Here is a 12,315-nt window from a genome sequence, read left to right on the forward strand (position 1 = left end):
TTTTTCTCCAAAAAAGTCTTGACATTCGCGGTCTTCAACCCGTTTTATTTGTTCTGCCCTGAGAGCAAAATGTCCGTTTTGGTTGTAGAGGTTGCAGACCTCTCCTCTAAACCATAATTCTTTCCAGTAAAAAAAAAAAAGAAAAAATGATGCACTACTTTGTTTTGCTCCGTCATAAAATCCTGTGAAGTTTTTCCTCGTAATGCGACAAACGACGTAGAGCTTCAGAAGCTGACCTAGAGCCAGATCAAAGGAGGACAGTGTTGCTTCAATACGGCCGAAACACGCCAAAGCATAAAGTCATAGAAATGTTCCTGCAGACGGCGAGCGAGAACAAGCCGGCGGGGGAAACCAAAGAGATGGCTGGTGCTGAGACGCAGTGAAAGGATCCCTGTGTTCTCTGAAATTCCAGCAGCTACGTTTAAAACAAAACATTATTCCAGCTGTGCCGCTACGTTCGTCCTCCCGTGAACCTCTGTGCGGGTCGACGTTCAACTCGATGAAGCGGACGACTCGTTCGTGGTCAAACGCAGTATTTACGTCGAGACGTAGCAAAACCATTGCGCAAAACGGTCTCTGGCTCCAGTTTGTTCCCATGTCAATACAAATGTTGACCATTGATCAGTGGGGGGGAAAACATTTCTGCATTTTTGTCTGCCAGCAGAGTGAGAGTTTAGTTTTTTTTTTGTTTGTTTACAGAAACAGATTAGAAGACCTAACAGTCCATGACCCGAGGGCTGTTAGGAAATCGGACACATTGGCCTGTGAAAGATATTTTTAAGATCTTGATTTAATGGATGGCAGTCGAAAGCCAAAAGCCAGAGATGGTGGGGAAAACTAAGCATTTAAGGTACAAGCATCTCAATATGCCTGAGGCTGAAATTGGACATCTAACCTGCAAAGTGGGTGAGGAGTTAATCCAGAGAGCTCTCTTTAAACCTGTTTCAGAAGGACCCAACACTCAGAAAAGAGCTCCAGCACTAAACTATTAATCAAGACTGAGGAGGGCCGGGATAAGAGGCCTGCTCTGTGAAGTGGGCCAGCTTAAGGCTGCTGTGCTGAGTGTTACAATTAGGAGCGTTGAAGGGGGCTAAACAGCCAAGGTGCGTTTGATTTGGTGAAGGGTGAAGCCCCTCACCTAGCTCCTTGAAGTCTAGACCCAAAAAAGGAATCTAGACCTATTTGTTCCCCACCGAGTTGTCTCTCTTTTTGTGTCTTTCTTTGTTTTTCTGTCTATCTTCCTGTCTTTGTCTCCTGTCTTTTTGACTTCCTGTCTGTCTTTAAAATTGTTAATCAGTCATTTTGGATCAGGCTCAGATAAAATCCCTGGATTGGATTTTTTCAGGCCTGATCTAAACTCCGTTGTAATGTGACAAAAAGTTAACAGGTCCAAGACGTATGACGGTGTTTGTTCCAGACGATGATTGGTTGAACAGTGTGTGTTGTTGGTGTCTGAGTCTCACTGTAGCGTCTGGTGTGTTGCAGGAGCGCCGCTGAAGGTGTGTCCGCAGGGTCTCTCCTGCTGCACGGCCGAGATGGAGGACAAGCTGAGCCAGCAGAGCCACACGGAGATCAAAGCTCCCGTGTCCCGGCTTAGCACCACCCTACAATCCACCTTCAAACAGAGACACGACCACTTTGACAGTAAGCAAACACTCTTACACAAACACACACACCGCGTTTACACCAGCAGCTCGTTGGCCCACTGCGCGCCACCGTCCCTGTGTTGCGGTAGTCGTGCTGAGCGATTTTTGAAGGACGCCTCCACCTGCCAGCCCACTTCTCAAAGACAGTAGGGTCTGTGTTTGCTGGCCTGTCCACCTGTCTCCCACCGTCTTACTTCCAAACCCCCCTGACCCCAAACGTCGTGCCTACTTCCCTTCTCGTCTCTTCCCTTCCCTTCTCTCTCCAGAGAGACTCCAGACGGACCACACACATCTTCAGATTTTGTCTTGCCTGTACTTCCTGTTCCTCCGCCTGTAAATATCGGGATCGGGTTTCGCCTGCCGAGGGCCAGCGCGCATGGGAACACGCCGCAGCGCTGACTCACAGAGGAAGCGGCTCGGCTCCGAAAGCCCCTCCACCCCCCAGCCTTTACCCCCCACTGCATCGCCGTGGAGTCCCTCCGCTACGACGACGAGGATCCCAGTATGACTGACTGGAGAACAGGGGAACACATTTGATCTCTGGCGCTGGAATTTGGCTCGTTAAGGGGAACACAGTTTGGCGGAGTGTTGTGTGCGCATATGTTCCTGCGCGTTTGCAGGTCAGGGACCTCGGGATCTTATGTGTCTGTGAAAGGCAGCGAGAGATGGTCGGTAACAGGGAGCTTGTGTATTGCAGCCAGATGTTAGGAGGAATGTGACGTGTAGGAATGCGGCGGCTCGGCCAGTCCCAACCCTCCTCTCCTCCTCTCCTGCTGCCCTATGGGCCCATCTCATGCCTCTCTCCTAAGCACCCACCCCCTTCTTCATTTTTTTTATTTTTTTTACCCTTTCCATCCAACTTGTTCAAATTAAACTTTACACTTTGTGTGTTAATGTATGCTCTCCTGTCTGTGTCCTCCACCCTTCTCCCTTCGTCTTCTGGCAGTTTGAAGGAATATTTTAGGCCTGACTTCACTGGCTGATCCATCCATCATTTACTGTTTTAATAATTTGTCCAATGAGAAAATAACCTGATTTATTGGGAAACCCCCTACGATGGGATTCAAAAGCAGATGTCACCAGATTTCTTCTCGACTTTCCCCTGAAGCTTCTGTGTGTAACTTGTATAAGAAACGGGGCTTTTACATATTTATTCCTCTCACTGCTTCTATTGCCGTTTGAAAAGATGCACCGCTTCCGGTCAAAAACAACCAATTAGAGCCCGGAGGAGGGTCTCCACGCTGTCAATCAATCTTGTGTACGCGGTGATAAATGTGCTATTGGCAGATAAACGGAAAAACTGTCTGTCATCATCGGCGACCATGCTAAGTAGAGTTAGCATTCATAGCAAGCTTAGCTTTGTTGTGCTACTCGCCATAGAGTAAGTAAGCAACACCTTAAAATTTAAATAGCAGAAGGAGCTTCAGCTTTTTTCTTCTTTTTTTTTTTAAACCTATGCGCCTTCAGCAGGAAACATTGCCACACTTTTCTGAATGCGTTCACTCAGCTGTGAACTCGGCAAACTTAAGCAAATGATCACATCAGTTCTGTTGATTTGTAAGCTCTCTTCACATAAATCCTGCAGCGACTTATATAAACTAAAACTGACATTTGGTCCAGAATCAGAGGCAACTTTCGGCACTGAAGCCCAAATGGACATCCAGTCTCGACTTGTCCAACACCTGTGCAGAGAGCAAAGCTCGACTACACAAAAAAGAGACGATTACAAGAAAAAAACAATGTTCTCATGACACTGTCGTCTGTATTATTACTAATAAATTGTGTGTTCAAGTGTTTAGCTGACTTTGTTTAGATTTAATACATCAGAGTCACTTAAGCATCTGTGTTTCATTTACAGCTAAGCAGGCGTGGGACCATACAGATTCTCATGGGGTGATAACCTCGTGAAAACATGGCCGAGTTTCAGAGTGGGGGTACTTGCATAAAATATCAACAAAAGTAAAAAAAAAAAAGAAAAACAAAAGTTGTTCCCACTAAAATAACATTTTATTGCAGTAAATTGGATGCGTCTGTACCTAGCTGATTTTTAAGAATAGGAAAATGGCAACTAATGCTTGTTGGAAAAACATCATTTTGGATCTTCTGCTGTTTATCGAGTTGATATTTGCCAGAAGTTGCCAGTTTTAACTTACAGAAAGTAACAGCCATGACTGACTAGGAATGTTTCCAAACAGCTGAGTTCATCTGTGATAAGTCACGGGGGGAAATGTTGCAGCGCTCCTTTAGCCAGACGCCCAGCGGTATGCAGCCAGACGCTGCTGCGCAGGCAGGAATGGATGATAAAGTTGTTCAAACGTGGCACGGCTTGGAGAGGTTACCATTCTGGGGATGGGCGATATGGACTTAGAATTTGATCTGAGTATTTTGTAATGCTACTGTGATAAAGATTATGAGGGAAAAGAAACCATTTGGCAGTTATTACATTATAGTTTCACTGCACTTCATTCATAATGCCACACATACAAATGTCCTTAAAATAAATTCTCATATGGACGCTTCTCCAGGACGCCACTTACTTAAGAGTGTGTTTTATATCTCTAAACTGCACGCAGTAACTCCTTTGGATCATATTTTCTAATTCACTGATATTTATTGATACTTCCACAACTTTGACAAGTTGTGGAAGCTACAACTTATCAAATTTAGTGACTTCTCAGACAAAAAAAATCTGTTTTGGACAAAATTGTAACTGACCCAGTTGGGCTTTTTAAAGATCTGTGATCGGACAGATCATGTCGCCTCTTGCAGAGTCGATGATAAAATGCACCAATCCATAGGATAAAGACTGGAAATTCAAATACTTGAAATTGATCAAATTGATTAATGACTCAAAACAAAAAACTAACAGAATTATTGTGCCGTAAACACATTTTTTTTTAAAGCACTTTAAGTTTTAGAAAAATCAGAGGAAGGTTTGAGACATAATTCGAGTACCACAGAACCTACGGCAAAGCCTGCCACAATGAATCAATTAATTGCATGACAAAATAAAACGAGCTCAATAATTTCCATTTGTCTGATTGTTTATTTTTCTCGTCTCTAGACTGGATGACTAAAGTCTTCAGTCTGGTGCATCGGTCTGAAGTTGCCCCTTTTTGCAGAGACTTCAGTATCCATTTTATTTGTTGTTTCAAGTAAATAGTTTTTGTTTAATGGCATCTGACATATTCTAGTGTTAAGTTTGCTAGAAATTAAAATGTATTGATCTTTGAGAGGATGTCCTTACATTATTATCCCTTTATTGATATACAACTCCAAAATGGTCTCAAAACAATATCATTTATCGCAATAACTTTGGAAGAGTTTATCGTCCGCCAAAATTTATCGTGACAGACTAAACTACAGGATTTTTCCCCCTCATTTTTCTGTTTTACTTCTTCAGTAAAACATTTGACCTCGGGCGAGCTGGAAAGCCTGATCTGTCCATGTGTTGTAGCCAAGGATCTACATTTCTCAATAACGGTTGATAGCAAATACATGTGAGGCCTGATATTCCACAGTGACCCTTCACTGATGGACAGGCCCAACTAAATAAAGCCTCAGAGTTTGACAGCGCTGGGTTAGGTGCTAAATAAGTCAGAGGGGACGTGCCTTCCACATGTTTCAGCCAGACAGATGTCAGCTTTCGGTGTACAAGGGCCAAAACACTGAAGCTAAATAGTTTCATTGAGTCCCTGCGGATTGTTTCGCTGCATTGGCTGCCGTCTCCTTTACCCGACCGGTCGAACTTGATTCCTAACGTCTCCCTCCAGTCGGGACAGTGGAAGTCTTCACCCCGGTGGTGACGATACCGGCCAGAGCAGGAAGGGGAAGCGTGTTCGCATGAACACGGCTACGTGAAGGTGGACAAACTCGGGAAGCAGTGATTAGGTCGGCTCTCGTCACGCGCCCCAGAGCGAGGAGTCACAGCCAATTACGACCCGAAGCCAGAAATAGTTCTGCTCTGCTCCACGGTGTTTGTCCTGGCCTCAGACCCTCTGTCCCTGCTGGACTGACCCCCGTCCAGCGGAGCAAGTCCATGTCTGGGAATTAAACACTTGGATTAAGACACACACACACACACACACACACACACACACACGGAGCGGGGCGTTCCAACAGCAGGAGGGACGGAATCCCATCCCATCCGAAAAAGAGGGGGGGGAAGGAGCTCAACGACTAATTGGCACAAATAGGATGCAATTACTGCCTGGACTGGGACTGGGAGGAGCAGGGTTTATAAGGCCACCAGTGGGTGGTGCGGTGGTGTGGGACAGGGGGGAAGTGGGAATCTCCACGCTGGAGGAAGTGGGAGGAGATGGGTCAGCTTCTCTATTCCTGTGATGGATCGTTGCTCGTCTCCGCTACATGCCGAAACGCTGACGGTCGAGGTTATATGAAAGAGGGGGAAGTGGAGGGGGTTGATACTCAGACGCCATCCGCCCCGTACCCCCTCTCTATGCTGTTTGACCCTTCACCCATATTCTCTCACACTGCTGGCTGAGCCACAAGTGCTGTTTTAATGGAAAAGCTCCTGAGCGCCTCGGCCTGTTGGCAGACGGCTCCGTGTTGTAAACTGAGTTTTAATGGCAGCACAAGAAGCCTGGTTAGCGCTGCTCATAGATCTGGCCAGAAGATCTTAGTGCTGACACACACACAGTCATGTGTCTCTATTTTTGTGGAGACTTTCCATTGACTTTCATTCATTTCAGTAAAGCCTAACCCAGACATTTCCCCCGACCATTACTAACAAATACCTAACCCTAAAAGCAGAGCGCCGATCTACTCGGTGTAATTCTATCTTTTGTGCTCTGAGCGACGTTGGGTTTTATTTTTTTATGTTTAATTCCTTATTTCACTTCCTGAGCCATTTGAAAGAAGGTTCATTATTCACAGTAATGAATAATAAATAATGAATAATAATAAAAACAACATGAAAGTTGGTTTTACATGTTTGACCAAGCTTGTGAAGCCATTGGTGTATTTAAGAATGCTTTACTGAAATTCAGTACATTTGTCTGTATTTAAAAAGTCAAAGGCTTGTAGTCAATCCAGCAGTTTTTCAGCCAATACTAAACCTCAGATATCTGTCAGTTGTGTCAGAAGTGATATCTGTCTTTCACTTTACTACCATTCTTTTCTTCCTACTTCTTCCTTCTCGGTAATTCCAGTTCATTCTTTCCTTCTTTCATTCCTTCCTTGCTATTCCTTTCTTCTTTTGTCACTCTTCCTTCTTTCCTCATTGTCCCTCTCTCCCTGCCTTCCTTCTTTCACTCCCTTCCTTCAGACTTTTCTGTGGGTCTCTTGCGTTCTCAAACAAGTTCCAAGTTCCAAGTTCAAACAAGTGGAAATGCCTTGGACCCAGGACATAAACCGCTGCGATGCATCATCTTCCAGCTCAGTGTTTTCCACTGACATTCAACTTGTGCCTACTGTGACATTCCAGTGATGGGGGTGGACCGTTTAGTTTTAATCTTTGTCAGTGGAGCGTAGAACTTGGTGCCCTCTCCCCTGGCTCTACGTGTGTGTGTGTTGGAGGAGAGGGTCTGCGGTGGTGGTGCGGAGGTAAATGGAGGGGCTGCAGTGTTTCCGGTAACCTTGGCGACACAGTGGGGATTTGGAGTTAAAAAAAGCCCTCAACTTAACCCGCCCCAAGATGCCCTCACCCCCTCGTCTATCTCATTTTTTTTCTTCTTAATGTGTCAGTCTGAAGTGGAAGTGACAGCACTACTTGGTGTGTGTGTGTGTGTGTGTGTGTGTGTGTGCGCGCGCGTTTTGTGTCTCCCCCTGTGAGAGCATGGGAACTTTACATTTCAAAGCCACGCTGTGGGCACCCAGAGATACTGCAGTGGGACACGAGTTTTATCCACAAGGGTCAGCAAGCGGGTGGGAGGGGGAGGAGAGTGGATTTTAGAAAAAAAAAAACAGTTTGTGTGTGTGTGTGTGTGGAGGGGTGAGGGGGCAGTGTTTGCTTGCATGCGTGTGGAACATAAGGTGAAACATTTTCAGGGACTCTGAGGAATTCTCATTTTGTTCAGATTAAGAAAGTTAAGGGGTGAGGAGGAGGGGTGACCATGGGAGAAGAGGCTTGGATTATGGGTGGCGGTGGTGTGGGGGGTGATGGACATTCCTCAGGATGAAGTAGGTCATTGTTTGCTGTCTCTAGTGAAGAGAGCTCTCTGAAGGAACTGATGAAGTGAAAGCAGCAGAGGGAGGGAGATGCAGGACTGGATGGAGGTGGACAGGGTGTGGGGTGAGGGGGGGATGGAGGCGACAGGTCCATCTATGCAAAGGCGAACCGAGAGGAGGGGGTGGCATTATTCAGTAATCCTATTGAAAAGGCTTCTGAAGGACAGTCCAAGAGAGGTTGGCAGAAAGGGAAAGCGAATGGAATGTGACAACAGAGAAATGCCATTGATGGTGGTCAGTTTACGCACGTTGATGTGGAGAGACAACTCTGCTGAATGGAGAGGCGGCGCGGCGGCCGACATGATGCAGCTCCACCATTTACCGTCCCGTCCCCCTCCTTCGGCCCAGATGCCTTTTAACTATCAGGTTTTGTTGCCGGAGCTGTTGGTGTTTGGACTGTTTTGCTGTCGGGCACAGTCTGCAACGGTGAAGTGAATAAAACGTCGGTCAGGCTTTGAATGATATAAACTCCGGCCAGGTTGTAAGGAGTAACAGATTTGGTGACGGAGTTCTGTTTACTTTACAATTCTGCTGTGCTTTGTGTTGATCTGTCACCCCTATAAAATCCTTTGAAGTTTGTGTTGAGGGACATTTGAAAGGTATGAGTATCTTTTTCCATCATCTTTGAAGAGTGTTGTAAAGAATGCTTTCTAACAACAATGTTCAAGAAGGAATCTGTCATTTTAAACCATTGATTTCCTCATTGGGATCATAAGGGTGCATTCACACCTTCTCTTTTTAGTCCGCTTTAATCGAAGCCTAATCTCATTTGCCTAGAAAGTCTGGTTGGTTTGAAGAGGTGTGAACTCTGATGCGCACCAAAAACATGAAACGTGAATTCTGGTCTACAAACCTCGGTTCGGGTGAAGTGAACGCCGAGCTGACCGAAGACCGCTCCAAAAGCAGGAAACAAACTAAAGTGCAGGACATTCTGGGTAAATACAATCAAAACAAATCTGAGAGTCCAGCTCTAATGGGAGAAATGTCTTGTGGTCTTTTGCCAAAGACAAAACAGCCGCAAAAAATCCAACGCTACTCCGTTTTTGTTTACAGTGCAGTGTGAGAGTGAATCAAAGCAGCTGAAAATGTAACACATGTTGCAGTTTTGGTCCCCAATTGAACTGAGTCTACCAGAGCGTTGGTGGCAATGGTGGTATAAGTTTGTCCCACAGTCGATGGGTTGCCGTTTTGATGCGTCTTTGGGCAAAAGACTAAACCTGCCTCTGGACTTAAAAAGCACTATACACTATACCGGCCATCTACCATTTTTCTGGACTGTCTGGTGTGAAAACACGTCAAGCTGAAACGATGCTCAGATTGCTTCCGTCATGTCGCGTTCTTCTTCTCTCCACAGAGTTCTTTAAGGAGCTCCTGAAAAACTCCCAAACGTCGCTGCACAACATGTTTGTGCGGACCTACGGGATGATGTACATGGACAACGCCCAACTGTTCACGGACTTCTTCACCTCGCTGACCCGCTACTACGTCTCCGGCAGCTCCGCCGTCAACCTGGAATCCATGCTGTCGGACTTCTGGGCCGACCTCCTGGAGAGGATGTTCCGGCTGGTCAACGTCCAGTACGAGTTCAGCGACGCCTACATGGAGTGCGTGAGCCAGCACACAGAGCAGCTGCAGCCCTTCGGCGACGTCCCGCGCAAGATGCGGATCCAGATGACGCGAGCCTTCGTGGCCGCGCGCACCTTCGTGCGAGGCCTCTCCCTCATGCCAGACGTGGTGAATAAGGTGTCCACGGTAAGCGAATGCAGCTTTTTTTTTTGTCTTCACTAAAAAAGGCAGTAGAAGTTGGCCGACCCCTCCCTTTAGAGCCTCTGACTTCATATCTTTTGTGTTTGCGCCAGCTGCGGTTGCAATAGACAGCCAGTCTCAACACAAACCTCTTCACTGTACTGGTTTGACATGTTTTTCCATGTGATTCATTGATGATTAGATTATTCTGCTTGGTGGACCTAGCCTTATAAAATGAAATGTTTAAGCCATTTCCCAGTCCAAGTATGCGTCTTGGATGAGTTTGTCTCGCTGCGGTTCGGTGAAAAACCGCCTTGCTAACAGCCTCCCACCTCCTCCAGGTCAGCGCATCTCCCAGCTGTGTTCGAGCAGCCACGAAGATGTTGTACTGTCCCTACTGCTCCGGCCAAGTGGCCCTGAAGCCCTGCCAGAATTACTGTCTGAACGTGATGCGGGGGTGTTTGGCTAACCAGGCTGACCTGGACACGGAGTGGAACAACTTCCTTGGTAAGAAGACTTCCAACACGACCATAATTCCAGTCTTGTAACCGTAATGTAACCGTAATGGTTTCTGTTTTTATTCCCATTTTCCACCAAAGATTGATAGAAATTGAATCTTCTGTCACAATCTTTAACCTAAACAGGATCGTTTTGTTTGAAGGTCCTCTTTGTTAGACATCTTGCACAAACATGTGGCTTATTTACTGTAATGTAAAGGGAAAGGGAGGGGTGCACATGTGACTGGCTGCAGGATGAAAGCTGTTATTGTTTAGTGTAAACACACTCAGATCTGGTCCATTACATTCAGGGTGGTGCACATCTCCTCTCTTCTCCACTCTGTTTATTATGCTCCACTTTCTGTTTGCTCCTCTTCTGCTGCAGCTTCTGCCCTCTAATTTCATCTATGAGCTGCTGCCATCTAGTGGCGGATTTTAGTAACGGCATGCAAGATTATACAGTTGCTTTGCAAAATTATGTTCACCCGTTTTCCACATTTTTGGCCAATTACACCTGAAAAAATTAAATGGGTTTTATGTTGTAGACCAACACCAAGTAGGGCATGACTAAAATGTGCAAGGAAATTATTTAAAGAATAAATCTGGAGTGTGATGTACATTTAATATTCAACTAAACAGAATATAATGAATAATATTAGAGAACAAACAGCATCACGTAGACCAAAGAAATGGCAGAAAGATCAGGAAGGAAGAGGAGCAGAAGTTTAATTTGAAGTGTTGCATAACAAATGTGGAACAAAAAAAAATTAAATGCATCTTAAATTTTGTCTTGAGAAGACTGTCTAATCTCATACTGTATGTAGTTTATATTTCTCGTGGGACTTTTCTGTCAGGCAAACATTTGAGTCGCACACAGACATCTTTATTTAGTTCTGTGACTTGAGGCTACCGCTAATTAGCTGTTAATGTACACATGCTAGCTAGCGCTTTGGCATCCATCATTGGTAAGGCCAGTTGGCTGGATGATCTTTGTTTTTGCCACTGATTCACTTCTGTTGTTACAATGTTCCAAAGTAACATGTATTTTGGACAGAAAAGCTTTGCAGTATTATATAAAATATACCTTTTTTTACTTGTACATTTCTGTTGATTAAAAGTCTTATATTTCATTTCTATTGGTCTTAAAAAGTTTTAAATTTGAGTTGCTAATTAATAAATAATATTACATATTTTAAATGTATAGGAACTTTGTCAGCCATTTTCCTTTCACGTTAATGTGTTTTTCATGAAAGAGCAGGATCTGTTGTTGAATTTGTGGATTTCTTGTGAAAGCTGAGCTGTGGACTGAGAGTACTTGCGTTGTGGTTTCCAGATGCCATGCTGGGCCTGGCCGACAGGCTCGAAGGGCCCTTCAACTTTGAGTCCGTCATGGACCCCCTCGACGTCAAGATCTCAGAGGCCATCATGAACATGCAGGAGAACAGCGTGCAAGTCTCGCAGAGGGTCCGCTCCAGCGCCGCCGTTTTGTCCAGAACCTCCAACTCGGCAGGTTCTGTTTTACTGAGCCTCTCTCCTCCCTGAACAGGTCTTCCAGGGATGTGGGACGCCAAAACTCAACAAGGCCTTCCGCTCCAAACGGTCAGGGAAGGAAACGGGCTTCACTGGCCGCTTCCGGCCCTACAGTCCAGAAGCGAGACCGACGACCGCCGCCGGGACCAGTTTAGATCGGCTGGTGAGGAACCGACTGGACGACGAGCCGCAGCTCTGTATTTGTACTGTTGCTTAAAATGTGCTTCGTTTGCGCTGCACAGACAACAGAAGTGAAGAAGAAGCTGAAACACGCAAAGAAGTTCTGGTCGACGTTGCCAGAGACGGTGTGTGCAGGGGAACTGACCGCACCTGGCGACGAGTGCTGGAACGGTACAGCCAAAAGCAGGTAAGGGAAAAAATAAATACTTTTACTGGGTTTGTGCGGTGCTAGAAATCCTTGAATTTCACTGAGGGAGTTTTCAAGGTTTCGGAAGTGTTTAATTTCTGAATAAATTAAAAGTGCTTAATACTCAAACTGTGTAGTTTGGTAATGAAGTGCAATTTGATTAAAAGCCTAAATTTGGAAAACGTTTTTATTGTTGAAGTCAGATATTTCTTTTCCTCACCTTCTGAAGTTAAATCAGACCAATCTGTTGTTTTTATCTCCATGGTGTGGTGCAAGAAAAGTTTGAAAAGTGCTTGACTTCTACTATGGGAAAAGTGTACAAACCCTGTTCTTATTTACG

The 12,315-nt window shown here is 45.4% G+C and overlaps 1 protein-coding gene across 1 annotated transcript in view; it reads left to right on the forward strand.

The window, feature by feature from the left end:
• The window catches only part of gpc4 (glypican 4), a 42,323-nt gene that overhangs the window by 28,568 nt on the left and 1,440 nt on the right, over positions 1–12,315 (forward strand). Inside the window, exons 2-7 of the mRNA XM_015040469.1 lie at positions 1,486–1,644; positions 9,190–9,587; positions 9,923–10,088; positions 11,412–11,542; positions 11,625–11,771; positions 11,851–11,975. Coding sequence (XP_014895955.1) covers positions 1,486–1,644; positions 9,190–9,587; positions 9,923–10,088; positions 11,412–11,542; positions 11,625–11,771; positions 11,851–11,975 — 1,126 coding nt within the window. The remainder of the gene's footprint in view (positions 1–1,485; positions 1,645–9,189; positions 9,588–9,922; positions 10,089–11,411; positions 11,543–11,624; positions 11,772–11,850; positions 11,976–12,315) is intronic.

Source organism: Poecilia latipinna, unplaced genomic scaffold (genome assembly GCF_001443285.1).
Source record: "Poecilia latipinna isolate Pla-1442-1.1 unplaced genomic scaffold, P_latipinna-1.0 Scaffold511, whole genome shotgun sequence".
NCBI lineage: Eukaryota > Metazoa > Chordata > Actinopteri > Cyprinodontiformes > Poeciliidae > Poecilia > Poecilia latipinna.